Here is a 27,261-nt window from a genome sequence, read left to right on the forward strand (position 1 = left end):
ATTACTAACAAAACAAATGAATACATCATGCTCAAGTTTGATACTATGAAACAATTTACACAAACTATTTATACAATCTAACATAGTCTGGCTAATTGGTCCTCACCAAAGCCATAAATTCCACGAAAAAAAAAAAAACCTAATTAATGTATATCGAAGCCGTCTATAATTTAAAATTATTTTCGATTATACAGGATGAGTCAGAACGAGGGTATGAACCAAAGTTGTGTTTTTTAAATGGAACACCCTGTATATTAAATCATTTTTAAATATATTTTTTAAAAATATTAAGAATTTATATAAGGTATTATAGGCCTAAAGTTAACAATTTTCGAAATATGTACACTTTTATTGAGAAAAATGGTAATATTCAAAGGGCTGTGAATTAGGCAGAGGCAGAGGCAGGAATTAGGAATTAGGCAGAGGTAGAAGCAGGAATAGATGATATGTCAGTTTGGGTTCAGAAACGGACTAGGAAACAGAGAGACGATATTTGCTTGTAATGTGTTAGCTCAAAGATGCATTAACATGAATGTGGATGTGCATGTTTGTTACATTGATTTTGAGAAAGCTTTTGACAAAGTAAGACATGAAAAATTAGTCCAAATTCTAAAGACAAAAAACATAGACAAAAGGGACTTACGAATAATAACAAACCTTTACTGGAATCAAGGAGCACAAATTGTAATAGATAACGAACCCAGTCCAGAAATTAAAATCAGGAGAGGAGTTCGGCAGGGATGTATTATGTCTCCATTACTCTTTAATGCATATAGTGAAGCCATTTTTGAAGAAGCATTACTATCTCAAAGTGAAGGAATAATAATTAACGGAAGATCTATTAACAACATAAGATATGCAGATGACACCGTGATTATGGCAAGCTCTGCTGAACAACTCCAACTACTACTAAACAAAACAAACAATTTCTGTGAAGAATATGGACTAAAAATGAATATAAAAAAAGAGCAAATACATGATAATAACTAAGAAAACAAACGTACAAACATGCATACATTTGGGAAATGTTCGGATAGAAAGGGTTGATAAATACAAATACCTAGGAACCTGGATTTCAGAGAAAAATGATCAAACAACAGAAATAAGGACCAGGATAGAAATAGCAAGAAATGCGTTTGTAAAAATGAAAACAGTTATCTGCAATAAAGACCTTAGCTTAGAACTGAGAGTAAGAGCTTTGAGATGCTACGTGTTCTTGATACTACAATATGGACTTGAAAGCTGGACATTTAAAGCAAGAACACATAAATAAGCTGCAGTCATTTGAAACGTGGTGTTCCAGAAGGATGCTTAGAATAGCATGGACATATAGGAAAACTAACACGGAAGTATTGCGAGAAATGGGTAAAGAATGCGAAATAATAAACACAATAAAAATAAGAAAGTTACAATATCTGGGACACGTAATGAGGGGACCGCGATATGAAATGCTAAGACTGATATAATACAGGGAAAGATGAGAGGCAGAAGGAATATAAGAAGAAGGAGAGTGTCATGGTTAAAGAATTTAAGGGACTGGTTTAGATGCAGTTCTATAGAACTCTTTAGATCAGCGCGGTGGATAGAGTAAAGATAGTGATGATGATATCCAACCTCCGATTAGGAGATGGCACTTGAAGAAGAAGAAGTGAATTAGGCTTTCAAGGTAATAAATATTTAAATGGCATGTCAAAGTTTTGTTAGTATACTGTTATTTTTAAATAAATTAACATATTTGACATATAGCCATAAAATATACAGTGTGATCACTAATTGCAAATACAAAATTTTCTCATTATTTTTAAATGGGACACTCTGTATATTAGTATTGCCTTTTGTAGTATACAGTGAGCACGTAAAGGTTGGAATAAATTCATTTTCTCGAGAATGGACAATTTTGAAAAAAAAATCCCACAATAGGTCAATTTTTATTTTTAAATTAAGACTTTTTGGCATATATATCATACCAGTGACGTCACCCATCTGCGCGTGATGACATCATTGATGATTTTTTTAAATGAGAATTGGGGTCGTGTGATAGCTCATTTGAAAGGTAATTCAATTCTCTATTCAGTAATATAAACATTAACCTAATTATTTATACAGGGTGTCCAAAAAAATTTTTTTTGGATTAAATTTATTGACATAAAAAGAAGAATTTATGTAATTTATTTAATTCAAAATACATTTTACTGCTCTCAGAAAACAGAAAACAATGTTTATTTGAAAAATAATCATGGCTTTTCGCTTAAATTAAATGTTTAAACTGTCATGAGGCTGGTGGGTGGCTGTTTTAATATTGAATTTAAGCAAAAAACAATATGTATCTGCCAAATTAACAGTTTTTCATGTTTTCTGATAGCAGGAAAATGAATTTTGAATTAAATAAATTATACACATTCTTCTTTTTATGTCAATAAATTTAATTCAAAAAAATTTTGTTTGGGCGCCCTGTATAAATAATTATGTTAATGTTTATATTACTGAATAGATAATTGAATTACCTTTCAAATGAGCTAGCACACGATCCCTGTTTTCATTTAAAAAAATCATCGATGACGTCATCGCGCCCAGATGGATGACGTCACTAGTATAATATATATGTCAAAAAGTCATAATTTAAAAATAAAAATTGACCTGTTTCTGGTTTTTTTTACAAAATTGTCCATTCTCGAGAAAATGAATTTATTCCAACCTTTACGTGCTCACTGTATATACACCACACAACTAATATAACTATTCTCCAGAGGCTAGGAAAAGACAAAGAAATAATTAACACCGTAAAGAACAGAAAATTGGCTTACTTCGGCCACATTATGCGTAATGAAAAATACCGACTGCTGCAGTTGATTCTACAAGGCAAGATTGAGGGCAGGAGAGGCCCTGGACGTATATCCTGGCTGGCCAATCTTAGGAAGTGGACTGGTCTAACGTCAACTGATCTATTTCGAGCTGCCGTAAATAGAATAAGATGGGTCAATGTGGTCGCCAACATCTCCAGAAGATAGGCACTTTTAGAAGAAGTAAATATTACAACCTTTCTTTTGATATAAGGTTATATGTACAGTCACGGTCACTAAATAGTTTACACTTTAATTTTTTACATTGTAATACTGCAAAAATAGCAGTGTCGTACGGATTTGATAAATGTCAAAGTCAAAAAATTTGAAAAGGTCAAAAAATTTGTCAAAAATTTCAGAAATGTTGAAAAATAAAATAAAACGATATCAAACTCCTCCAAAATGATTCGAATGCATTTGAGTGATGCGCAAAAAGCAAGCGCAGTTGCCAAACTCGAAGAAAGTTGGTCACTAAGGCAAGTTGCTGCAGATTTAAACGTGGGCCATATGTGCATATGGAAAATCAAACAAAGATGTGTTTATCAATATTTATTATAAATTAGATTTAAAATAAAAGGATATTTTAAAACCAGACTTCCTTATTTTCGTTATTAATATCATAATCAAGTTTATCCAAAAAGACTTCTTTCTATAATTTTCATTTTGTTAAATTTTGTAAAATATATTATTTATATTATTTTGATTTTTTAATTTTAATCAACCTATTCTAGGTACACCACTGGTAACGTCACTTTGACGTAAAAGGTGCGTTTACACGGGGTAAAAATTCAAGAAATCGGCTCCTAGATACGTTATCCTGTAAATTATTTAATGACCGCAACTGTACCTAGCATGTTTCGTTTTGTAGATATTTAAAAAAAAAACTATAGATTTTACGTTTTTGCGGATTTTTTATTAAAAAATTTTTTTGAAAAAAAAAAATAATTATAATCTGGTTTTAGAAACATACACTGCGGTGCAAAAAAATCAATCCACTAAAAATTTGGTAATTTTTTATGTTTTAAATTTCCTAAACCTGTTGTCCGATTTAAGTGATTTTTTACCACGTCATAGCCTTATCCATTGACAATATCGATGTAATAATATTGTTGCTAGACAGTTAAACTGTCATTGTATACCGGGTGTACGAATCAAACTGTGTTTTTTTTCTCAAAGTTCGCATCACCCTGTGGACTATTTTAGCATTTATAAAATGCTGAAATTAAAACCCAACTATAGCCTCAGGTTTTCTTAACATTTTGTATTTCGATTCATTCGCTTTTGTTGAATAATAAAACAGTTAGGTACTTTAACAACTGGCCATGTTCGTCATCAGTACAGAGTGGTTCTAAATAAGTGCGACAAACTTTAAGGGGTAATTTTACATGAGAAAATAATGACAATTTGTTTTATAATCATATGTCCGCAAACGCTTCGTTTCCGAGATACGGGATGTTCAATTTCTTTTTTACAAACTGACGATTTATTTATTGCTTTAAAACCAGTTGAGATATGCAGATCAAATTCGGTGTGTTTTAAAACGTAGTTATAGCACATTTTTTGACATACAATTCAGAATTTTATATTCACGATTGGCGTGCGTACGGGTAATATTATCGGTCATAATACCCGTTTGCGCGCCACTGGTGAATATTAAATTCTTAATTGTATGTCACAAAATGTGCAATAACTACGTCTTATAACCCATTAAATTTGATTTGCACATCTCAACTGGTTTTAAAGCAATAAGTAAATCATCAGTTTGTAAAAGAAAAATTGAACATCCCGTATCTCGGAAACGAAGCATTTGCGGACATATGATTATAAAGCAAATTGTCATTATTTTCTCATGTACAATAACCCCTTAAAGTATTATGCAAATATTATAGAAACACCCTGTACTGATGACGAACATGGCCAGTTGTTAAAGTACCTAACTTTTTTATTATCCAACATAAGCGAATGAATCGAAAGACAAAATGTTAAGAAAACCTGAGGCTGTAGTTGGGTTTTAATTTCAGTATTTTATAAGTCCCAGAATAGTCCACAGGGTGATGCGAAATTTGACAAAAAAAAACACAGTTTGATTCGTACACCAGGTATACAATGATAGTTTGACTGTCTAGCAACAATATTATTACGGAGATATTGTCAATGAATAAGGCTATAACGTGGTAAAAAATCACTTAAATCGGACAACAGGTTTAGGAAATTCGAAACATCAAAAATGACCAAATTTTTAGTAGATCGATTTTTATGCACCGCAGTGTACATTAAAATATCAAATATGAATATAAAAACGTAATTAAAGTAATTTAATCTTTTTTTCTACCACAGCAACTTTCCTGTACCAAATTAATTGTTATTAGTTATATTGTATTTACGAGTGAGATCAGTTAAACTTTTAATTTACCTTTTAAATTTACTTACATCTTGAGAACATACGAATTATTATAAAGTATGCATTGAAACAAATGAATGTTAAATGTATCAGACAAATTATTTATTAATATAAATAATATTAAATGGTGTCACAATAGCTGGTAATACTTTTGTAGTTGAAATTTTTGTAACAATTTTTTATATTTTAAATTTTAATTTGTCAACCGAGCAATTGGTGGATATGACATTTGTTTGTTTTGGGCGAAACCATTAGAAATTATTACCAGCTTTTGTGACACGAGTACATAGATACTATTTACTTCATCATATAGGTACTTCTCATAGATTTAGGTGTTTTCATTAATCTAAGGTACTTCTATAACGTTCATTTATTTCAAAGCATACTTTATACGTTCTCAAGATGTAGGTAAATTAAAAAGTTATTAACTGATCTTACTCGTAAATACAATTTAACTAACAAAATTGAGTATAATAAAGTTACTAGGGTATAAAAATTTCTAGGGTAGACTTTAAAAGTGGTTGTTTAATTTATTAATTAATTTATCCATATTAATTACTTATTAGTATGTTAAAATATTGCTTGTAGCATAATTTTAAAGTCATTAAATTCAATTAAGTTGCACTTGCCTAAATATGTTTTATTTTAATCTTTAATTACGTTTTTATTCTCATCTTTGATATTTTAATGTATGTTTCTAAAATCAGATTATAATTTTTTTTGCAAAAAAATTTAATCAAAATTATCGCGGATATAAAATATTCTCGAAACGTAAAATCTATAGTTCTTTTTTAAATATGTATTTTACAAAACCAAACATGTTATGTACATACAACCTTATACCAAAAGAAAGGTTGTAATATTTACTACAAAATGCAATACTAATATACAGGGTGTTCCATTTAAAAGAATGAGTTTGTATTAAATTGTAATTTAATATTGTAAACGAGTTGTAATGAGTATGTAAAAATTTTGTATTTGCAAATAGTGATTACACTGTATATTTTATGGCTATAAGTAAAAGATATTAAATTATTTAAAAATGACACTATATTATAAAAACTTTGACTTACCACTTAAATTTTTATTACCTTGGAAAGATAATCCACAGCTCTATAAATATTACCATTTTTCTCAATAAAAATGTAAATATTTCGTAAATTATTAATTTTAAGCCTATAAGACCTTATACAGTCGGAAAAATGAAAGAATACCCATGAACGAACATATAAAACACGCTGTATTTTCCTGTCACCGTGTCACAAAGAAAATTGTCCAACGCAAGTACATGTAATAATAATTCTTACATGTACTTGCGCTGGACAATTTTTTGTGTGACACGGCGACAGGAAAATACAGCGTGTTTTATATGTTCGTTCATGGGTATTCTTTCATTTTTCCTACTGTACACATTTTTCATATTTTCAACGAAAACTTTTCGTTTATAAATTTGCAAAAGTCTGTGTGTTATTGCGTCGCCGCTCCTGCAATACTTATAGCAGATGTATCGATGGATTCTTATGTAGTTTTGTCTTCTGAATCCAAATCTGAAAACGGCATTTCGATATCTCAAACCGTCTTCGAGATAATCGACCTCAAAATCTAAAATGTGACGTCACAATCCGGTTATCTCCTACCAGGCACTAAACGTCAGCTGAAATCTTTGATTAGGAAGTAGGCTACTTTTTTTAATCTGAATTTGTTAAGCAAAGCAAATGTTATTATTTATATTTGAGCTTGACACTTCGTTAATGTCAAACTAAATTTTAAATTATTTAGCTATTAATAAAACATAAATGACATTTTATAGTGAATTTAATTATTATAATAATATGTGTAATAAATGTATAAAAATACAATTTGAGTATATTTTGAAAGCAATAATTATACTATATTAATCATGAACCAGTAGAAACAATTATATTTAAATTTGGTAAATTATCTTTAACTCCACTCGACCAGCGACCAGCGCACACAACTCAAAACACAAGTACGCAAATACGGTTGCGTGAAGCGTGGCGCAAAGCCGTGGAATTTACGAGACTCGCTAGGTCTGTAGATCCAAGTAAAGTTCATCAGTAAAAAGTATCTTTATCATGTATGTATTATTTATTTTACAATATTGGAACATTGTTATTTAAAATGTGGTTTGGAATATATATGAAATTACATCCTTCTAATGGAAAAAAATATTTGACGAATTTTCTCAAATTATGGATACCAACACCATTTTCATTTATAATTCTTGTATTTTTAATTTGACGAAGAAAAGTTATTCTTCATAAAAATCTCTTCTTGGTCTAAGATTTATGATGCAACCATCATGAATCAAATTTTATTAATTTTATACGAGGTATGTAAAAAAATATGAATTTCGAGTAAAGTATCTTTATAGTTCACAACATTTAAATTAGAATGATGTACTTGCACATTAAAACATAATTTTTAATTCTAAACAGTTTTTCGTAATAGCAATTTTCTATATTATGAATTTAAATAGGTATATAAACAAAAGTTTTCGTTATGATAATGCTCGTATTTTCAGCTTGTTAAAAACTATATTTAAAAATGATTTAATATATAGGGTGTCCCATTTAAAAAAACACAACGTTGGTTCGTACCGCTGTTCTGACTCACCCTGTATAATCGAAAAAAAATTTAAATTATAGACGGTTTTTATAGACTATATACATTAGTTTTGTTAAAAACATTTTTCTGTATATCCCATAGTTTAGCCGTAATCAAAGAAAACCAGAGCTTTGGCGCACCCTGTATATTACTTATTATTATATCCTGGGTATTTTTTCTATACAACTTACTTATTAACTTACCTGTGGCATATACCCCACTCTATCTGCTAGGACTACACTACCATCCTGTTTTTCTCCCAGTACATATATATCCCCTTTATTTACATTACTCCTTCCAATTATACACCTTAATAAAGTTGTTTTACCACAACCACTGGATCCCAAAAGTCCGTATCTAAAATAAAAAATTTTCTAAAGTTCATCGAGAGGTTTATCCGTAACAACACGCTAACGCTTTGGCCACACGGGCGATTTTTTACGGCGCCCATTGGTTTGACTACCTCCTCCACCAATTTTAGATGAAATCATTTCATCTAAAATTGGTGGAGGAAATAGTCAAACCAACGGGCGCTTTAAAAAATCGCCCGTGTAGCCAAAGCCTTAGAAACGGAATATACGGACTATATTTTTTGCATTTTTACGCACAAAAGTTCAACCCATACTAGAAATATTTGTCTATGTAATGTACGAAATTTAATAAAAAAAAATGTTTCATCCGGAAAGCAGATGGGTGCAGGGGCCTGATTCTAATTCATTTCGACAGTCGCAATTTCATTTCGACACCGCCATGACAGCCGCAGAGTATAGCGATTCTTATTCATTTCGATATTAGTTACAACTGGCGATACTAACCTTATCATGTTGAGACTGCTCAGAATTTGGGATGGCGCTCCGGTTTATTTGGAATTTGTTGATAGTCTGGGAAAATGATCAAAAAAATGCCATTTTTGGGAAAAATTATTTACCAGCTATTTTATTGCTAAAATCGAATCTTAAGATTGCATATATATTAGTAATATGGGGTATGACAAATCCGCAGAAAGTGTGTTATTTTATTTATAAACAAATTAACACTCCTAAATCTTCTTTTTTTTTTCAATTACTGGTCTGTAACTCCTAAAATGTTTCCTTTGAGCCAAAAACACTCAAATAAAAATTCACCGTAATTTAGTTCTGCACAAAGTTACTTTTTTTCCGATTTCCTTCAACAAAAATTTTACTCAGAAAATCCGAGTTTTCCCAAAAAATCTGCAATTTTCTATTAAAATTTTAGGGAAGTACCTAATTATTTATCAATAATTAAATAATTAATGACATGAAAGATTTATTATAGTAGATTATACAGAGGGGCTAAATTATGGAATAAATTCATTTCTTTAAAACGGGCGATTTTGGAGCAAAATCCCGAAAGAGGTCGATTTTTATTTTTATATTACAATTTTTTGGCATATATTTCATACTAGTGACGTCATCCATCTGGGCGTGATGACGTAATCGATAATTTTGTTAATGGGAATAGGGGTCGTGTGGTAGGTCATTTGAAAGGGCGTTCAATTCTCTATTCAGTAATATAAACATTAATATCATTAGGTATTTATACAGGGTTGCCAAAAAATAATTTTTAAATTAAATTAATTGGCGCAAAAAGAAGAATGTATGTAATTTATTTAACTCAAAATACATTGTACTGCTGTCAGAAAATAGAAAAAAGGTTTATTTCACAAATAAACATTTCTTTTCGCTTAAATTAAATCACAAACAGCCTCCTTCCTACCTATTGGCAGTTTGAACATTTAATTTAAGCTAAAAGCAATGTTTATTTGCAAAATAAACATTTTTTTCTGTTTTCTGACAGCAATAGAATGTATTTTGAGTTAAATAAATTACATGCATTGTTCTTCTTGCGTCAATTAATTTAATTCAAAAAGTTTTTTGGCCTCCCTGTATAAATAATGATATTAATGTTTATAATAGGGCTTTTCATCGATTGTCATTTGTTTCGAGCTCCTGTCATATGTTGAATAATCTGTGTATAATATTAATATTTACGGATTATACGAAATATGACAGAAGCTCGAAATAAATGACTGTGAATGAAAAGCCCTATACTGAATAGAGAATTGAACGCCTTTGTACATGAGCTACAACACGAACCCCTATTCCTATTTAAAAAATAATCGATTACGTCATCACGCTCGGATGGATGACGTCACTAGTTTGAAATATATGCCAAAAAAATTTAATTTAAAAATAAAAATCGACCTGTTTTCTGGATTTTTCTCTAAAATCATCCATTTTAGAGAAAATGAATGTATTCCACAATTTAGCCCCTCTCTGTATATCAGGAGACCGGCGACAATCTAACCAATAGTTTAGCAATAATTAAAATGTTAATTAAAAAAATTCGGTCGAAATAATAACCAGAAAGATTATGATACACCAGAATAACTATGATTTTCGTATAAAAAAGCACTATACCTATTCAACGTACCTTACAGGATTGAAATTGGACCATTTGAGCGGTCTCAGGAATGTTATAAAGAAACATTTTTTTGGCTTATAAACAAATAGAACCCCTCAGAAAATATTAGATTAAATTAAATTAAGTTAACGCTGTTGAAAATGGCACGGATTCTGCGTGTCCTTTTCGAAGAAAAAAAAATTGAATTGCGAGGAGTGATTCCAGGTATAACCGGTCAAATTTGACCGGCATTTGCGACAGAGTTATAAACAACAGGATTTTAATCTTTGAACCATTAGATACCTTTTAATTCCGGTCCTCTTTGTACATACAAATTTTCATATCTTCAAGACACTCATAACAAAAAAGATTTATGTCACTGTCACCAACTTATTTAATTATTCATAAATAATTACTTCCCTCAAATTTTAGTTGAAAATTAAAGATTTTGTTTGGAAAACCCGAATTTTCCGAGGAAAATTTTCGTTGAAGGAAATTGGAATAAATTTTCAATGTGCAGAATTAAATTACTGTCAATTTTTATGTGAGTGTTTTGGTTTAAAGTTAAAATTTTCGGAGTTATAGAGCAATAATAAAAAAAAGATTTCGGAGCGCTAATTTGTTTATAAACAAAATAGCACACTTTCTGTGGACTTTGCACAGCTATATTACTAATAAAGGAAATCTTAAGATTTGATTTCAGCATGTCCAGCAATAAAATAGCTGGTAATTAATTTTTCTTGTTTTTTACTAATTTTCCCAGATTATTACCTTACATCTTTCATTGAGTTGATGATTCATGTTGTGACATTCTCAATTATTATATTTCTAATTTAATACTATTCTATCTAATTCCTCAAAACAAGCAAATTTCAATTAAACCCAGCTATATTATAATACCTTTTGCTTTAGTTTTCCTTGCAATAAATAAACAAAACACATCTAAATTAAACTTAACCTCGCTTTTGGCCATTCATTCATCTCCGTGTCAAATAATTTCGACAGTCGAAATTATAATATCAACACCCTTTTTAAAGTCGCTATTAATTTCGATAGTCGCTATTTCATGACGTCACTTCGTTAGTTCAACTAAAATCCACAAGGCTCGCACAATCGCATTTCAACCGTCGCCATATTGAAAGCGACTTGTTTTTGGTCGAAATTTGAATTAGAATCAGGGCCCAGGTCGACCTATATTTGGATGATTAGACTATCATCGAAATAAACACTTTCTCTCTTGGTAATTTTTCGAAAAATGTTTCCCTTTTGAGTTATTTACAATTTTTTGTTGAAAAAATGCCTTGATTATTAATTTTTGGAATTTTTTTCTAAAAAATACTAAATGAATTGCAGTTCCACAAAAAGCTTTATGTTATAATAGTTAACCTTTATTTTTAAGTCAGTAATATAAATAAACAAATAAATAAATAAATAAATAAATAATAGCTTTATTGTCCAAAAGGTATCCATTTATAGGACAATTTTACATTAATTATAAACTAAATTTTAAATTACATTATTTTAAGAGTTTAGAATTATTAAAGAAAAGAAAAGATAATTACCCAGTGAATTAAGAATTTAAATGAGACTTAGCCATTCTGACAAGTTGACTTATACTACAGTTGAATATATCACAATAGTTTACCAAACAATTATAATTTTCACACATAACAAATATGGGGGAGTTTAATATCAGGTTTGTTCTGGCTTGTGTAGTTCTGAACGTGGAAACATTTCTAACAGGATAAGAAGGTACATTAAAATTTATTTGTTTGAGAATATCAGGGCAGTCAATTGAATTATGCAGCAATTTATATAAAAATATTAGTGAAGCACAATTTCGCCTCATTTCTAATGAAACCATATCTAAACTATTACACAACTCACTATTTCTGATACCTCTCTCTGGATATATGCCGTTAATCTTAATGATAAATATTTCAAAAATTTACGCTGCACCTTTTCAATCAACTGAACATGTGAATTATAAAATGGAGACCATATTATAGACGCATATTCTAATTTACAACGTACATAAGAGAAATAAAGTAATTTGACAGTTTTTATGTTCGTAATATTTCGGCTATTTCTGACTATAAATCCATACGATTTAAGTGCTTCAGAAACTTTTAAAGATATATGTTCAGTAAATGAAAGTTTACAGTCGAAAATTATGCCATGATCTTTAATTTTATTTATATGTTCCAGTTCGCTACCATCAATAGTATAAACATAGTTTATACTATTATGTTTCCTTGAGTAACTTACAACTTTGCATTTATTTGCATTAAGATTTAAATAGGTTTCTTTTCACCATTCATGCACACCACTCAGTTCATTCTGGATAGTGTGACAATCATTGATATCGTTAATTTCTAAGTAAACTTTTAAATCATCTGCATAACACAAACAGGGCACAGACATTTTCTCACATAAGTCATTAATGAATAACAAAAACAAGAGTGGACCTAGATTTGATCCTTGTGGGACTCCAGATGAAGGTATGTATTTGTGAGAGTTATAACCATAAGATACAAATTGAGTTCTACCAGACAAATAGGATTTTATGAAAGCGACAGCATCTTTAGAAAAACCAAAAAGGGACAATTTGGAAAGAAGAACTCCATGATGAATTTTGTCAAAGGCCTTTGAAAAATCAGTATATATAACGTCAACTTGGGATCTCCTATCCAACGCCTTAGATATGCACTGTGTTATTCCCAATAAGTTTGTAACTGTGGATCGATTAGCAATGAATCCATGCTGATATTGTGAAATTTGATTACGAGTGAAAGAGTATATACCTATAAACAGGACATATACCTTTGATTCCTTCCAGATACTTGGATACTGTTTGTATAATAAAGACAAATTGAAAATTTTTAATAATGGCTTAGTTAAAGCACCTATGCAATCTTTAATAAAAAAGAGGGTATTTTGTCAAGTGCAGAAGTCATCTTATTTTCTAATTTTTTGCTGGCTAGAATTATTTCAGTTTCTTGAACAGGATAAAAATTTAGACATTCAGTGTTGACCGCTAAGACATTATTGCTGGTTAGTACATTACCTGCTTGATAAACATCATTAAAGTATTCAGCAAAGATATCAACGATATTTTGTGGTTCAGAAGTAGTGCCTTGATATTTCATTTCACCAGGAATCCGTGAAGTGTTATTTTTAGCATTTACGTATGACCAAAACTTTCTAGGGTTTACAGAAAGGGATAATTGTATATTTTCGATGTATTCCAATGTTGTATGCCAATTTAATTTTTAGTTTTGAAAGATGTCTTAAGCGCTGAAATTCAAGCAGATCAGACTGGTTTTTATGTAATCTAAATTTTTTCCTGTGCTTAACCTTTAGTTTGATACAGCGAATAATATCGGCATCAAACCAAGGTGGATATGTGTGGCTGAAGTTATTGTAGACAGGAACATACTTATTAAATAAAAGGAAAAATTCTATTATAAAAAGTGTCTACAACTTTATCAACTTGAAAAGAGTCATCTAGAAAAGCCCAATCCGTTTCATAAAAAATTTGCCTTTTTAAAGTTGTAAGTTGTGTGTGTGTGTGTGTGTGTGTGTGTGTGTGTGTGTGTGTGTGTGTGTGTGTGTGTGTGTGTGTGTGTGTGTGTGTGTGTGTGTGTGTGTGTGTGTGTGTGTGTGTGTGTGTGTGTGTGTGTGTGTGTGTGTGTGTGTGTGTGTGTGTGTGTGTGTGTGTGTGTGTGTGTGTGTGTGTGTGTGTGTGTGTGTGTGTGTGTGTGTGTGTGTGTGTGTGTGTGTGTGTGTGTGTGTGTGTGTGTGTGTGTGTGTGTGTGTGTGTGTGTGTGTGTGTGTGTGTGTGTGTGTGTGTGTGTGTGTGTGTGTGTGTGTGTGTGTGTGTGTGTGTGTGTGTGTGTGTGTGTGTGTGTGTGTGTGTGTGTGTGTGTGTGTGTGTGTGTGTGTGTGTGTGTGTGTGTGTGTGTGTGTGTGTGTGTGTGTGTGTGTGTGTGTGTGTGTGTGTGTGTGTGTGTGTGTGTGTGTGTGTGTGTGTGTGTGTGTGTGTGTGTGTGTGTGTGTGTGTGTGTGTGTGTGTGTGTGTGTGTGTGTGTGTGTGTGTGTGTGTGTGTGTGTGTGTGTGTGTGTGTGTGTGTGTGTGTGTGTGTGTGTGTGTGTGTGTGTGTGTGTGTGTGTGTGTGTGTGTGTGTGTGTGTGTGTGTGTGTGTGTGTGTGTGTGTGTGTGTGTGTGTGTGTGTGTGTGTGTGTGTGTGTGTGTGTGTGTGTGTGTGTGTGTGTGTGTGTGTGTGTGTGTGTGTGTGTGTGTGTGTGTGTGTGTGTGTGTGTGTGTGTGTGTGTGTGTGTGTGTGTGTGTGTGTGTGTGTGTGTGTGTGTGTGTGTGTGTGTGTGTGTGTGTGTGTGTGTGTGTGTGTGTGTGTGTGTGTGTGTGTGTGTGTGTGTGTGTGTGTGTGTGTGTGTGTGTGTGTGTGTGTGTGTGTGTGTGTGTGTGTGTGTGTGTGTGTGTGTGTGTGTGTGTGTGTGTGTGTGTGTGTGTGTGTGTGTGTGTGTGTGTGTGTGTGTGTGTGTGTGTGTGTGTGTGTGTGTGTGTGTGTGTGTGTGTGTGTGTGTGTGTGTGTGTGTGTGTGTGTGTGTGTGTGTGTGTGTGTGTGTGTGTGTGTGTGTGTGTGTGTGTGTGTGTGTGTGTGTGTGTGTGTGTGTGTGTGTGTGTGTGTGTGTGTGTGTGTGTGTGTGTGTGTGTGTGTGTGTGTGTGTGTGTGTGTGTGTGTGTGTGTGTGTGTGTGTGTGTGTGTGTGTGTGTGTGTGTGTGTGTGTGTGTGTGTGTGTGTGTGTGTGTGTGTGTGTGTGTGTGTGTGTGTGTGTGTGTGTGTGTGTGTGTGTGTGTGTGTGTGTGTGTGTGTGTGTGTGTGTGTGTGTGTGTGTGTGTGTGTGTGTGTGTGTGTGTGTGTGTGTGTGTGTGTGTGTGTGTGTGTGTGTGTGTGTGTGTGTGTGTGTGTGTGTGTGTGTGTGTGTGTGTGTGTGTGTGTGTGTGTGTGTGTGTGTGTGTGTGTGTGTGTGTGTGTGTGTGTGTGTGTGTGTGTGTGTGTGTGTGTGTGTGTGTGTGTGTGTGTGTGTGTGTGTGTGTGTGTGTGTGTGTGTGTGTGTGTGTGTGTGTGTGTGTGTGTGTGTGTGTGTGTGTGTGTGTGTGTGTGTGTGTGTGTGTGTGTGTGTGTGTGTGTGTGTGTGTGTGTGTGTGTGTGTGTGTGTGTGTGTGTGTGTGTGTGTGTGTGTGTGTGTGTGTGTGTGTGTGTGTGTGTGTGTGTGTGTGTGTGTGTGTGTGTGTGTGTGTGTGTGTGTGTGTGTGTGTGTGTGTGTGTGTGTGTGTGTGTGTGTGTGTGTGTGTGTGTGTGTGTGTGTGTGTGTGTGTGTGTGTGTGTGTGTGTGTGTGTGTGTGTGTGTGTGTGTGTGTGTGTGTGTGTGTGTGTGTGTGTGTGTGTGTGTGTGTGTGTGTGTGTGTGTGTGTGTGTGTGTGTGTGTGTGTGTGTGTGTGTGTGTGTGTGTGTGTGTGTGTGTGTGTGTGTGTGTGTGTGTGTGTGTGTGTGTGTGTGTGTGTGTGTGTGTGTGTGTGTGTGTGTGTGTGTGTGTGTGTGTGTGTGTGTGTGTGTGTGTGTGTGTGTGTGAAGTGTTATTTTTAGCATTTACGTATGACCAAAACTTTCTAGGGTTTACAGAAAGGGATAATTGTATATTTTCGATGTATTCCAATGTTGTATGCCAATTTAATTTTTAGTTTTGAAAGATGTCTTAAGCGCTGAAATTCAAGCAGATCAGACTGGTTTTTATGTAATCTAAATTTTTTCCTGTGCTTAACCTTTAGTTTGATACAGCGAATAATATCGGCATCAAACCAAGGTGGATATGTGTGGCTGAAGTTATTGTAGACAGGAACATACTTATTAAATAAAAGGAAAAATTCTATTATAAAAAGTGTCTACAACTTTATCAACTTGAAAAGAGTCATCTAGAAAAGCCCAATCCGTTTCATAAAAAATTTGCCTTTTTAAAGTTGTAAGTTTTGTGTGTGTGTGTGTGTGTGTGTGTGTGTGTGTGTGTGTGTGTGTGTGTGTGTGTGTGTGTGTGTGTGTGTGTGTGTGTGTGTGTGTGTGTGTGTGTGTGTGTGTGTGTGTGTGTGTGTGTGTGTGTGTGTGTGTGTGTGTGTGTGTGTGTGTGTGTGTGTGTGTGTGTGTGTGTGTGTGTGTGTGTGTGTGTGTGTGTGTGTGTGTGTGTGTGTGTGTGTGTGTGTGTGTGTGTGTGTGTGTGTGTGTGTGTGTGTGTGTGTGTGTGTGTGTGTGTGTGTGTGTGTGTGTGTGTGTGTGTGTGTGTGTGTGTGTGTGTGTGTGTGTGTGTGTGTGTGTGTGTGTGTGTGTGTGTGTGTGTGTGTGTGTGTGTGTGTGTGTGTGTGTGTGTGTGTGTGTGTGTGTGTGTGTGTGTGTGTGTGTGTGTGTGTGTGTGTGTGTGTGTGTGTGTGTGTGTGTGTGTGTGTGTGTGTGTGTGTGTGTGTGTGTGTGTGTGTGTGTGTGTGTGTGTGTGTGTGTGTGTGTGTGTGTGTGTGTGTGTGTGTGTGTGTGTGTGTGTGTGTGTGTGTGTGTGTGTGTGTGTGTGTGTGTGTGTGTGTGTGTGTGTGTGTGTGTGTGTGTGTGTGTGTGTGTGTGTGTGTGTGTGTGTGTGTGTGTGTGTGTGTGTGTGTGTGTGTGTGTGTGTGTGTGTGTGTGTGTGTGTGTGTGTGTGTGTGTGTGTGTGTGTGTGTGTGTGTGTGTGTGTGTGTGTGTGTGTGTGTGTGTGTGTGTGTGTGTGTGTGTGTGTGTGTGTGTGTGTGTGTGTGTGTGTGTGTGTGTGTGTGTGTGTGTGTGTGTGTGTGTGTGTGTGTGTGTGTGTGTGTGTGTGTGTGTGTGTGTGTGTGTGTGTGTGTGTGTGTGTGTGTGTGTGTGTGTGTGTGTGTGTGTGTGTGTGTGTGTGTGTGTGTGTGTGTGTGTGTGTGTGTGTGTGTGTGTGTGTGTGTGTGTGTGTGTGTGTGTGTGTGTGTGTGTGTGTGTGTGTGTGTGTGTGTGTGTGTGTGTGTGTGTGTGTGTGTGTGTGTGTGTGTGTGTGTGTGTGTGTGTGTGTGTGTGTGTGTGTGTGTGTGTGTGTGTGTGTGTGTGTGTGTGTGTGTGTGTGTGTGTGTGTGTGTGTGTGTGTGTGTGTGTGTGTGTGTGTGTGTGTGTGTGTGTGTGTGTGTGTGTGTGTGTGTGTGTGTGTGTGTGTGTGTGTGTGTGTGTGTGTGTGTGTGTGTGTGTGTGTGTGTGTGTGTGTGTGTGTGTGTGTGTGTGTGTGTGTGTGTGTGTGTGTGTGTGTGTGTGTGTGTGTGTGTGTGTGTGTGTGTGTGTGTGTGTGTGTGTGTGTGTGTGTGTGTGTGTGTGTGTGTGTGTGTGTGTGTGTGTGTGTGTGTGTGTGTGTGTGTGTGTGTGTGTGTGTGTGTGTGTGTGTGTGTGTGTGTGTGTGTGTGTGTGTGTGTGTGTGTGTGTGTGTGTGTGTGTGTGTGTGTGTGTGTGTGTGTGTGTGTGTGTGTGTGTGTGTGTGTGTGTGTGTGTGTGTGTGTGTGTGTGTGTGTGTGTGTGTGTGTGTGTGTGTGTGTGTGTGTGTGTGTGTGTGTGTGTGTGTGTGTGTGTGTGTGTGTGTGTGTGTGTGTGTGTGTGTGTGTGTGTGTGTGTGTGTGTGTGTGTGTGTGTGTGTGTGTGTGTGTGTGTGTGTGTGTGTGTGTGTGTGTGTGTGTGTGTGTGTGTGTGTGTGTGTGTGTGTGTGTGTGTGTGTGTGTGTGTGTGTGTGTGTGTGTGTGTGTGTGTGTGTGTGTGTGTGTGTGTGTGTGTGTGTGTGTGTGTGTGTGTGTGTGTGTGTGTGTGTGTGTGTGTGTGTGTGTGTGTGTGTGTGTGTGTGTGTGTGTGTGTGTGTGTGTGTGTGTGTGTGTGTGTGTGTGTGTGTGTGTGTGTGTGTGTGTGTGTGTGTGTGTGTGTGTGTGTGTGTGTGTGTGTGTGTGTGTGTGTGTGTGTGTGTGTGTGTGTGTGTGTGTGTGTGTGTGTGTGTGTGTGTGTGTGTGTGTGTGTGTGTGTGTGTGTGTGTGTGTGTGTGTGTGTGTGTGTGTGTGTGTGTGTGTGTGTGTGTGTGTGTGTGTGTGTGTGTGTGTGTGTGTGTGTGTGTGTGTGTGTGTGTGTGTGTGTGTGTGTGTGTGTGTGTGTGTGTGTGTGTGTGTGTGTGTGTGTGTGAGATCCTGGCATCAGATAAAATCTATTTGCCACAAAACATGTAAATTCTTAATTACATTAAATGATTTCATATTGTCTATTTCTAAACTATACCGCTATTTTTGAATTTCTGATAAAATTAATGATGGAATCTAGTACCGCTTTATCTGAGGAAGAAAGGAGAGCTGTAATATTTAGTGGCAATGGACACTCGTGATGAATTAGTTCTTGATACAGAATTGAAGAAGATTGAGAGTTCAGAGAACATTCTAGAAATATATGATTTAGATCACCAATGGATATATTGTCACAACTACAGACAGGGGAGTTAAGTATTTCAATTTTATATAAGTGAGATGGAAAGCGAGCATGGTTCAATTTTAAACGAGTCAATACTGACATGTGTGCTCTATTATAATTAAAGGTGAAATGAGGAATGTTTTTTGGAAATCTAGGGTGAATTCTCAAATAATGGTTTGTAGATTTACTTGCAATTCTTTTGTAATCAGTTTCCCATTTCCTTCTGATATTAGGTTTGAGAGCATTATTCAAATCTTTTAAATTAAATACTTTGTCAATATGGTGGCAACTGTGACTACTTTTTGCGGCTATATCCGCAATTTCATTACCTTCGACTCAGCAATGTCCTTTCGTCCAAATAAACGAAACAGTTACGTTACATTATTTTGTTTAAGATCCATAATTAATTTTTTAATGTTCAAAATTAAGGCATTTCGGAATTGGTTTATTGGGTGACCGCTAATAGCTTGTAATGCTGATTTTGAGTCTGAAATTATTGCCACATTCGTGCATGTTTGAGTTGCACACCATTTTAGTGCCTTTTCAATAGCAAAGGACTCGGCGGTAAAAATAGAACAATAATTTGAGATTCTGTACTTTTCAATATGATTTATGTTTGAAACAAAAAATGCCGAACCTGTATTTAGCTCCGTTTTTGACCCATCTGTATATATTTTAGTTAAGTTCGACCCGAGACCATTCACAATGGATTTTATCATGGCTTGGTTTAAGATATTACAATCTGAATACCGAGGGAATATGGTGATAGGTTTGTCAATTATAGAATCGAAACTGTGTGCATACAATGGTATTTTATTAAGTTTAACAATATCATTTTGAAATAAGTTTGTATCAATAAAATGCATCTGCCAAAGGAGAAAGTTGTAAGTTACATGGTCAGAACCATGTAATATGTTATTATTATGATCTGTGGCTAAATTAGTCCTGTCGTCAGGGGGGCTACAACGGCCTCCTTTATTCAAATGGAATTTTATTATGTATTTTGACCCGTAGAACGCGAATATTTTGGGTAACAGTTGATCCGGATGTCGATTAGATTGTTATAAACAAAGACCTTGAGGAATTACATAACAGCGATTTCTCGCAAATCAAAACATTTTTTTGTATTTTTAAATCATTCTAACCATAAAATGTTCTTACAAGTTTTTTCGTAGGATGCATAGTTTTCGAGATAAACGCGGTTGAACTTTCAAAAAATCGAAGAATTGCAATTTTTAACGCGAATAACTTTTGATTAAAAAATAAAATAGCAATTCTGCTTACCGCATTTGAAAGTTCAAGTCAAATTTTATCGGTTTTGATTATTTGCATTGCTAAAAATTTATTTTTTCATTGTTAAACAAAGCTATAAACACATAGTGTTTCCCGTGCCCAATACATGCGTTTTAATGCATTCTATGTATAAATAGCTTCGCTTGCACTTGTTACCTACTCTACATACTCGTTAGATTTTAAATGGGAGTTCATTGAAAACATCACTCAAGCACTATGTGTTTATAGCTTTGTTCAACAATAAATAAATAAATTTTTAGCAATGCAAATAATCAAAACCGATATAATTTGACTTGAACTTTCAAAAGTTATTCGGGATCAAAAATTGCAATTTTTCGATTTTTTGAAAGTTCAATCGCGTTTATCGCGAAAACTATGCATCCTACGAAAAAACTTGTAAGAACATTTTTTGCTTATAATGACCCAAAAAAATACAAAAAAATATTTTGTTTTCCGAGAAATCGCTGGTATTTAATTCCTCAAGTTCTTTGTTTATAACAATCTTATCGACATCCGAATCAACTGTTACCCAAAAACTTCGTATTCTACGGGTCAAAATACACAATAAAAACTTGGGTAAGTGCATCTGAATAAAGGAGGCCGTTGTACCCCCACTGGCGACAGGACTAAATAACATAGTTTGAAGCCAAACCTTTCCACAGTTATCTAAAAAACATTTTTAATACGAAAAAATGGTAATAAACTCACATAAAACTAACATAAAATGGACACACGTGTCTATTGATATTATAAAAAATAGATTCGTAAAAATCTTATTAGAATTATTAATCAGTTGATTTACGTAGGTAACTATCATCGAGATATTAATAAATTTACTGTTTTATTGCCATTGGATCATTAACAATAATTTTAAGGTGTTAAACCTTTAAAGTTTTATAATGCCAGATACGTCAACGAAATTTTATTATCTCCTTGGTAATTTCTCTTCGTTCTCTTTTACTCACATGTTCGCCTTGAAATCACACATTATTATTATACATTATACAGTACGTCTTCTTCTTCTTCACGTGCCATATCAGAATTATCCGACGTTGGCGATCACCATTGCGAAGGCTTCTCGATCTTCTGCAATATGGAATAATTGTCATGCATTTGGTATCTGAGTCCATTCTCGAATGTTTTTTAACCAAGAAACTTGTTTTCTTCCTGCACCTCTACGGCCCTCTATTTTGCCTTTAATTTTGCCTTTAAGTACGTAATACAGTACGTACAGTACGTAAATCGTTTAGCTTTACATATACTCTGGGCTAATTAGCCAAATACAAGGAAAAGTTATTTACCAGCAATTTTATTGCTGGAATCGAATATTATATTGTTTATATTAATAATATAGGCATGCAAAGTCCGCAGATAGTGTGGTACTTTTTTTATAAACAAAATGGCACCCAAAAATCGTGTTTTTTCAATTTTTGATCTATAACTCCAAAGATATAATTTTTTATCTCTATATATGTTATCAGTATTTTAAAGATATGAAAATTGGTGTGGAGAAAGAGGACAAACACAAATAGGTGATGGTTCAAAAATTATGATCCTCTTGTTTATATCTTTGCCGTAAATGCCGGTCAACTTCGACCAGTTGTATCTCAGGAACCACTCATCACAACTAAACGTTTTTCTTTTAAAAGAAACATTCTGCCGTTTTTTTTTTCAATGCCATTTTCATGATTTAGTTTAATTTAATATTTCCCGAGATATTCTATTTGTTTATAAGCCAAAAATTTTTTTATAATTTTAAAATATTCCTGACGTCGCTTAAATAGTCCAATTTCAATTCTGTAAAGTACATTAGATAGGTATAGTGTCTTTTTATGAAAAAATCATAGTTGTTCTTATTCATCATAATTATTGTCGTTATTATAGCGACCGTAAATTTTTACTTAACAATTCAATTGTTGCTAAACTGTTCATTCAATTTCCATCGGCTTCTGGAATTATAATCTATACGAAAAGAGCTTTTACATTACCAAGTTAGTTAATTATTCATTAACAAATACTTACCTCAGATAGGTACAGTGTCTTTTTATACAAAAATCATAGTTATTCTTATGTATCATAATTATTATGGTTATTATAATGACCGTAAATTTTTAATTAACATTTTAATTGTTGCTGAACTGTTCATTTAATTTGCATCGGCTTCTGGAATTATAATCTATACGAAAAGGGCTTTTATATTACCAAGTTATTTAATTATTGATAAACAATTACCTATCTAAAATTTTAGTTGAAAGTTAAAGATTTTGTTGGAAAAATCCGCATTTTCCGGGGAAAACTTTCGTCGAAGTAAATCGGGAAAAACACGTCTCTATGCAGAATTTAATTACGGTAAATTTTTATTTTGATGTTTTTGGTGTAAAGTTAAAATCTTTGGAGTTATATAGCAAAAATTGAGAAAAACACGATTTTCGAGCGCCATTTTGTTTATAAAAAAGGGAGCACACTATCTGCGGCCTTTGCATACCTATATTATTATTATTTACAATTATAAGATTCGATTCCAGCAATAAATATGCTGGTAAATAACTTTTCCCAAAAATGGCCTATTCTCCGATAATCTGCCCAGACTAATAGGGAACATTTATTGTATACTGGGTGTAACAAAAATGCAGGTCATAAATTAAATTACATATTCTAGGACCAAAAATAGTTCGATTGAACCTAACTTACCTTAGTACAAATGTGCACATAAAAAAAGTTACAGCCCTTTGAAGTTATAAAATGAAAATCGATTTTTTTCAATATATCTAAAACTATTAGAGACTCTTTATCGAAAATCGATATGTGGCATTCTTATGGTAGGGACATCTTAAAAAAATTGTAGTGAAATTTGTGCACCCCATAAAAATTTTATGGGGATTTTGTTCCCTTAAACCCCCCAAACTTTTGTGTACGTTCCAATTAAATTATTATTATGGTACCATTAGTTAAACACAATATTTTTAAAACTTTTTTACCTCTAGGTACTTTTTCGATAAGCCAGTATTTATCGATATATTCTGAATATCTGTCGAATCTACCACATATTTGTATGGTTAAGCACGATTAAAGAGACCTGTTAATATCTGAAAGTTTATTTGATAATTTACATTTTTAGGTATATTTTGAAACATTTTAAAAAAGAAGCCACATCTCGATAAAAGGTCGCTTACCTAAAAAATACTAAGAGGCAAAAAAGTTTTAGAAATACTGTGTTTAACTAATGGTATCTACCACAATAATATTTTAATGGGAACGTACTCAAATATTTGGGGGGTTTAAAGGAACAAAACCCCCATAAAATTTATATGTAAACATATTAAAAAAGAAGCCGCATCTCGAAAACTGACTTATCGAAAAAATACTAAGAGGCAAAAAAGTTTTAAAAATATTGTGTTTAACTAATGTTATCACAATAATAATCTAATTGGAGAGTACACAAGAGAAACAATTTTTATGGGGTGCACAGATTTCACTGGTATTTTTTTCTAAGATACTCCTGCTATAAGAATGCCACATGTTCAGTTTCAATAAAAAATATATAATAAATTTCGATATATTGAATAAAATCGATTTTCATTTTGTAATTCAAAGGGCTGTAACTCTTTTAGGTGCACATTTGGACTAAGGTAAGTTAGGTTTAATCGAACTATTCTTGGTCCCAGAATATGTGTTTTAATTTATGACCTGCATTTTCGTTACACCCTGCATATTGAGATACATAAATACATACATTGTATTATATTGAGATAATTGTGGCAACTGAGCTCTCTCGATGACAATATGGTTGTTAGCATTAAGGGGCATTAACCTCAAAATTGATAATTTTCATTTCGACTGACACAAATAAACGTCAAAATATGACAATGTATTAGCTAAATATTTTTGGCCTAAGTTAATGGGAAAACTGTTTAGTTTTAAAATTAGTGTATAAATAAAAAAAGAATGTGTGTGTACTTTGTACGCACGTAAGAAGTTATACTTCTATGTATTATATGAGTTCAACGAAATAAATATACTTTCAACAGGTTATTTGTGTTTTATTTAAAGATTAAACTAATTTTTACTTAATACTTTCCAAAAATGTTTATTAAAACAATACCAAAAATAAAATTTTTTTTAGAAAACACACGGATTCGAACCGGGGACCTCTCGATCTCCAGTCGAACGCTCTACCACTGAACTATAGGGCTTTTCATTCACAGTGATTTGTTCCAAGCTTCTGGCATGTGTCACATAATATTAATATATCTACGTCATACGTTATTGGTATATACCAGTTACAGTGCATGTCTATTATTAATTCAGATATCCTCTCCAGTTTACGTCAATTTTGACAGATACTTGTCAGTGTACTTACGTCAACTTAAAAACACTATAATTGAACGCAAAAAGTAGCAGAGGAAGCAAAATTTTAACTTTATACGAATTAAAAGACCTTGAGATTGGATATCTTTTCAACGTGTTTTCAGTCTTTATTCTTTGTTTGGAAAAGTGATCATAACAACACTGAATATAGCCGCAGTGGGCCCTGACGTCACACTCCGGCGGTCTTTCAGATTAAAACAAGACATACGTATTTTTTTGCACGGATAGCTTTGATCCCAATAATTGTGGATCGCTCGTTATGTTGTTCTAAAGCTCGTTATGTATATTATGATTTCAATAACTGTTTCATAATGGGCTTCATTATGATTCATATTTTCATTACAATACAGATTTTTAACCAATAGAATTGCGGGATGAAGTCCTGTCTGGCTGTGACACATGCGCAATTACTAATGTCAAGTGAAATGCATAGGGATATTGAAAATTTTGGATGAGTGTAGTGACAAAAAAGGATAAAATTAAAAATGAATATATTAGGAAAAGTCTAGGTGTGGCACCAATTGATGCCAAAATGAGAGAGCATAGGTTGAGATGGTTTGGTCATGTTCAACGTCGAGACGTTAATCACCCAATACGAAGAATTGCTGAAGTGCAGATTCCTGGAAGGAGTAGGAGAGGAAGACCAAAGAAGACGTGGGGGATGACGATTAGGCAGGACATGTTGGTAAAGGGGATTAATATTGATATGACCCAAGATAGCATTGTGTGGAGAAATGCAATTAGGGAAGCCGACTCCGCATAGGGATAAGGCAAAGAGAATGATGAATGATATAAATAAATAAATTTGAATATATTTTTTGTTGTGAATGATCATAGAAAAAATCATGTATAAAACTTGCATTTAATTAGTATTAAGATGCTTGTATTCCATAAGAAACTCGCCGCTATAGGACTCGTTTCGTATCGGTCATATTCGCATCACTATTCACTATTATTGAAACACCAACAATATTACTATACATATTTGTTTACAACTTCTCAATGACAACTACCAAGATAGAAACTTAATACTCAGTAAAAAAAAAACTCATACATTTTCTGCATTCCAGATTTTACAAAACACTTCAGAATTTTTCGATGACTAATATACAGTATGGTACAAATGTTTGGAATAAATTCGTTATTTTATAAGCCAGCAACTTTAAGGAAAAATCACTGAGACACGTCGATTTTATTTTTGAATTATGATTTTTTTACATATATATCATACTAGTGACGTCATCTATCTGAGCGTGATAACGTAAGTAATGGATGATTTTTTTGAATGAGAATAGGGGTCGTGTGCTAGCTCACTTGAAAGGTTTTTCAAATCTCTATTCAGTAATATAAACATAAACATAATTATTTATACACAGTGTCCAAGTAATTTTTTTTTAATTAAATTAGTTGACACAGAAAAAGAATGTATATAATTTATTTAACACAAAATACATTCAACTGCTCTCAGAAAACATAAAAAAATGTTTTTTGATAAATAAACATTGCTTTTCGTTTAATTTCAATGTTCAAGGTGCCACTCATCTGCCTCTTGACAGTTTGAACATTTAATTTAAACGAAAAGCAATGTTTATTTATCAAAAAACATTTTTCTCTGTTTTTTCATAGCAGTAGAATGTATTTTGAATTAAATAAATTACATACATTCTACATTCGTCTTTTTTGTCAATTAATTTAATTCAAAATATTTTTTCTTAGACATCCTGTATAAATAATTATGTCAATGTTTATATTACTGAATAGATAATTCAATAACCTTTCAAATGAGCTAGCACACGATCCTGATATTTATTTAAAAAAATCATCGGTTACGTTATCACGCCCAGATGGATGACGTCACTAGTATGATATATGTATGTCAAAAAATCATAATTGAAAAATAAAAATCGACCTGTCTCAGGATTTTTCCTTTAAAGTCGCTGGCTTATGAAATAACGAATTAATTCCAAACATTTGCACCATACTGTATAAATGATTATTTTGTTCAATTTTGCCTTACCTACTTGTTTTTAGACTTATTCTGATGCAAATTTTTTATAATATGTAGACCTATATTACTATTAAAATGCTATAACTATATAGATAATCAATTATTTTAATAAATTTACTTACATGGTACCTTTTTGAACGTTTAAACATAATTTGTCCAGCACTTTGTTTGAACCAAACGATTTTTCTACATCCTTGACATATAGAGCAAGATGGTTATTCATTGTGTTCCTAAAAAAACTAAAATTAATATAAGCCATCTATGAATAATTAAATAGGCTTTAAATGTAAGTTTTTTATGTGAATATTAATTGTAGTTTTCAAGAACAGGACTGTTTTTATACATTTCTCTGTTTTTCTACTAATGTACCTACAGTTATTATTTAAAAAGTTAGATACAATTTATAGATTATCTTAGCTTTAACAAAAATCTTCGCTGTTTTATGTTCTTGGTAACATTTATAGTCATTTTCATACAGTGCTAGTCAAAAGTCCGTACCCCCCTCGTATCTTTTGATCGGTTATACATATAATAGTGAAATTTGGAGTGAGGAAATAAACGGACGTACGCTTCTTAACTAGTCATGACAGGTGACGTAATAGTGACAGATGACTTTACAGCGCCACTGTCACAGATAATTTTAAATGGGACCTTATGGCAAGTGACACCTCATTTGAAAGGTATTGAAAATATCTCTTCAGTCATACTAATTTTTTTGGGTTTAAGTTGATTTTGATTTTGGTGAATAAA

At 33.4% G+C, this 27,261-nt stretch overlaps 1 protein-coding gene across 4 annotated transcripts in view; it reads right to left on the reverse strand.

Moving 5' to 3' along the window:
- LOC114349497 (ABC transporter G family member 20-like) overlaps positions 1-27,261 on the reverse strand; it is a 636,826-nt gene that overhangs the window by 112,251 nt on the left and 497,314 nt on the right. For all 4 annotated transcript variants that reach the window (XM_050643852.1, XM_028299891.2, XM_028299892.2 and 1 more), the window contains exons 2-3: positions 26,634-26,741; positions 8,073-8,226 (exon numbers count right to left, since the gene is read on the reverse strand). In XM_050643852.1, coding sequence (XP_050499809.1) covers positions 8,073-8,226; positions 26,634-26,734 — 255 coding nt within the window. In that variant the 5' untranslated portion in view covers positions 26,735-26,741. The remainder of the gene's footprint in view (positions 1-8,072; positions 8,227-26,633; positions 26,742-27,261) is intronic.

Source organism: Diabrotica virgifera, chromosome 2 (assembly GCF_917563875.1).
Source record: "Diabrotica virgifera virgifera chromosome 2, PGI_DIABVI_V3a".
Classification (NCBI taxonomy): Eukaryota; Metazoa; Arthropoda; class Insecta; order Coleoptera; family Chrysomelidae; genus Diabrotica; species Diabrotica virgifera.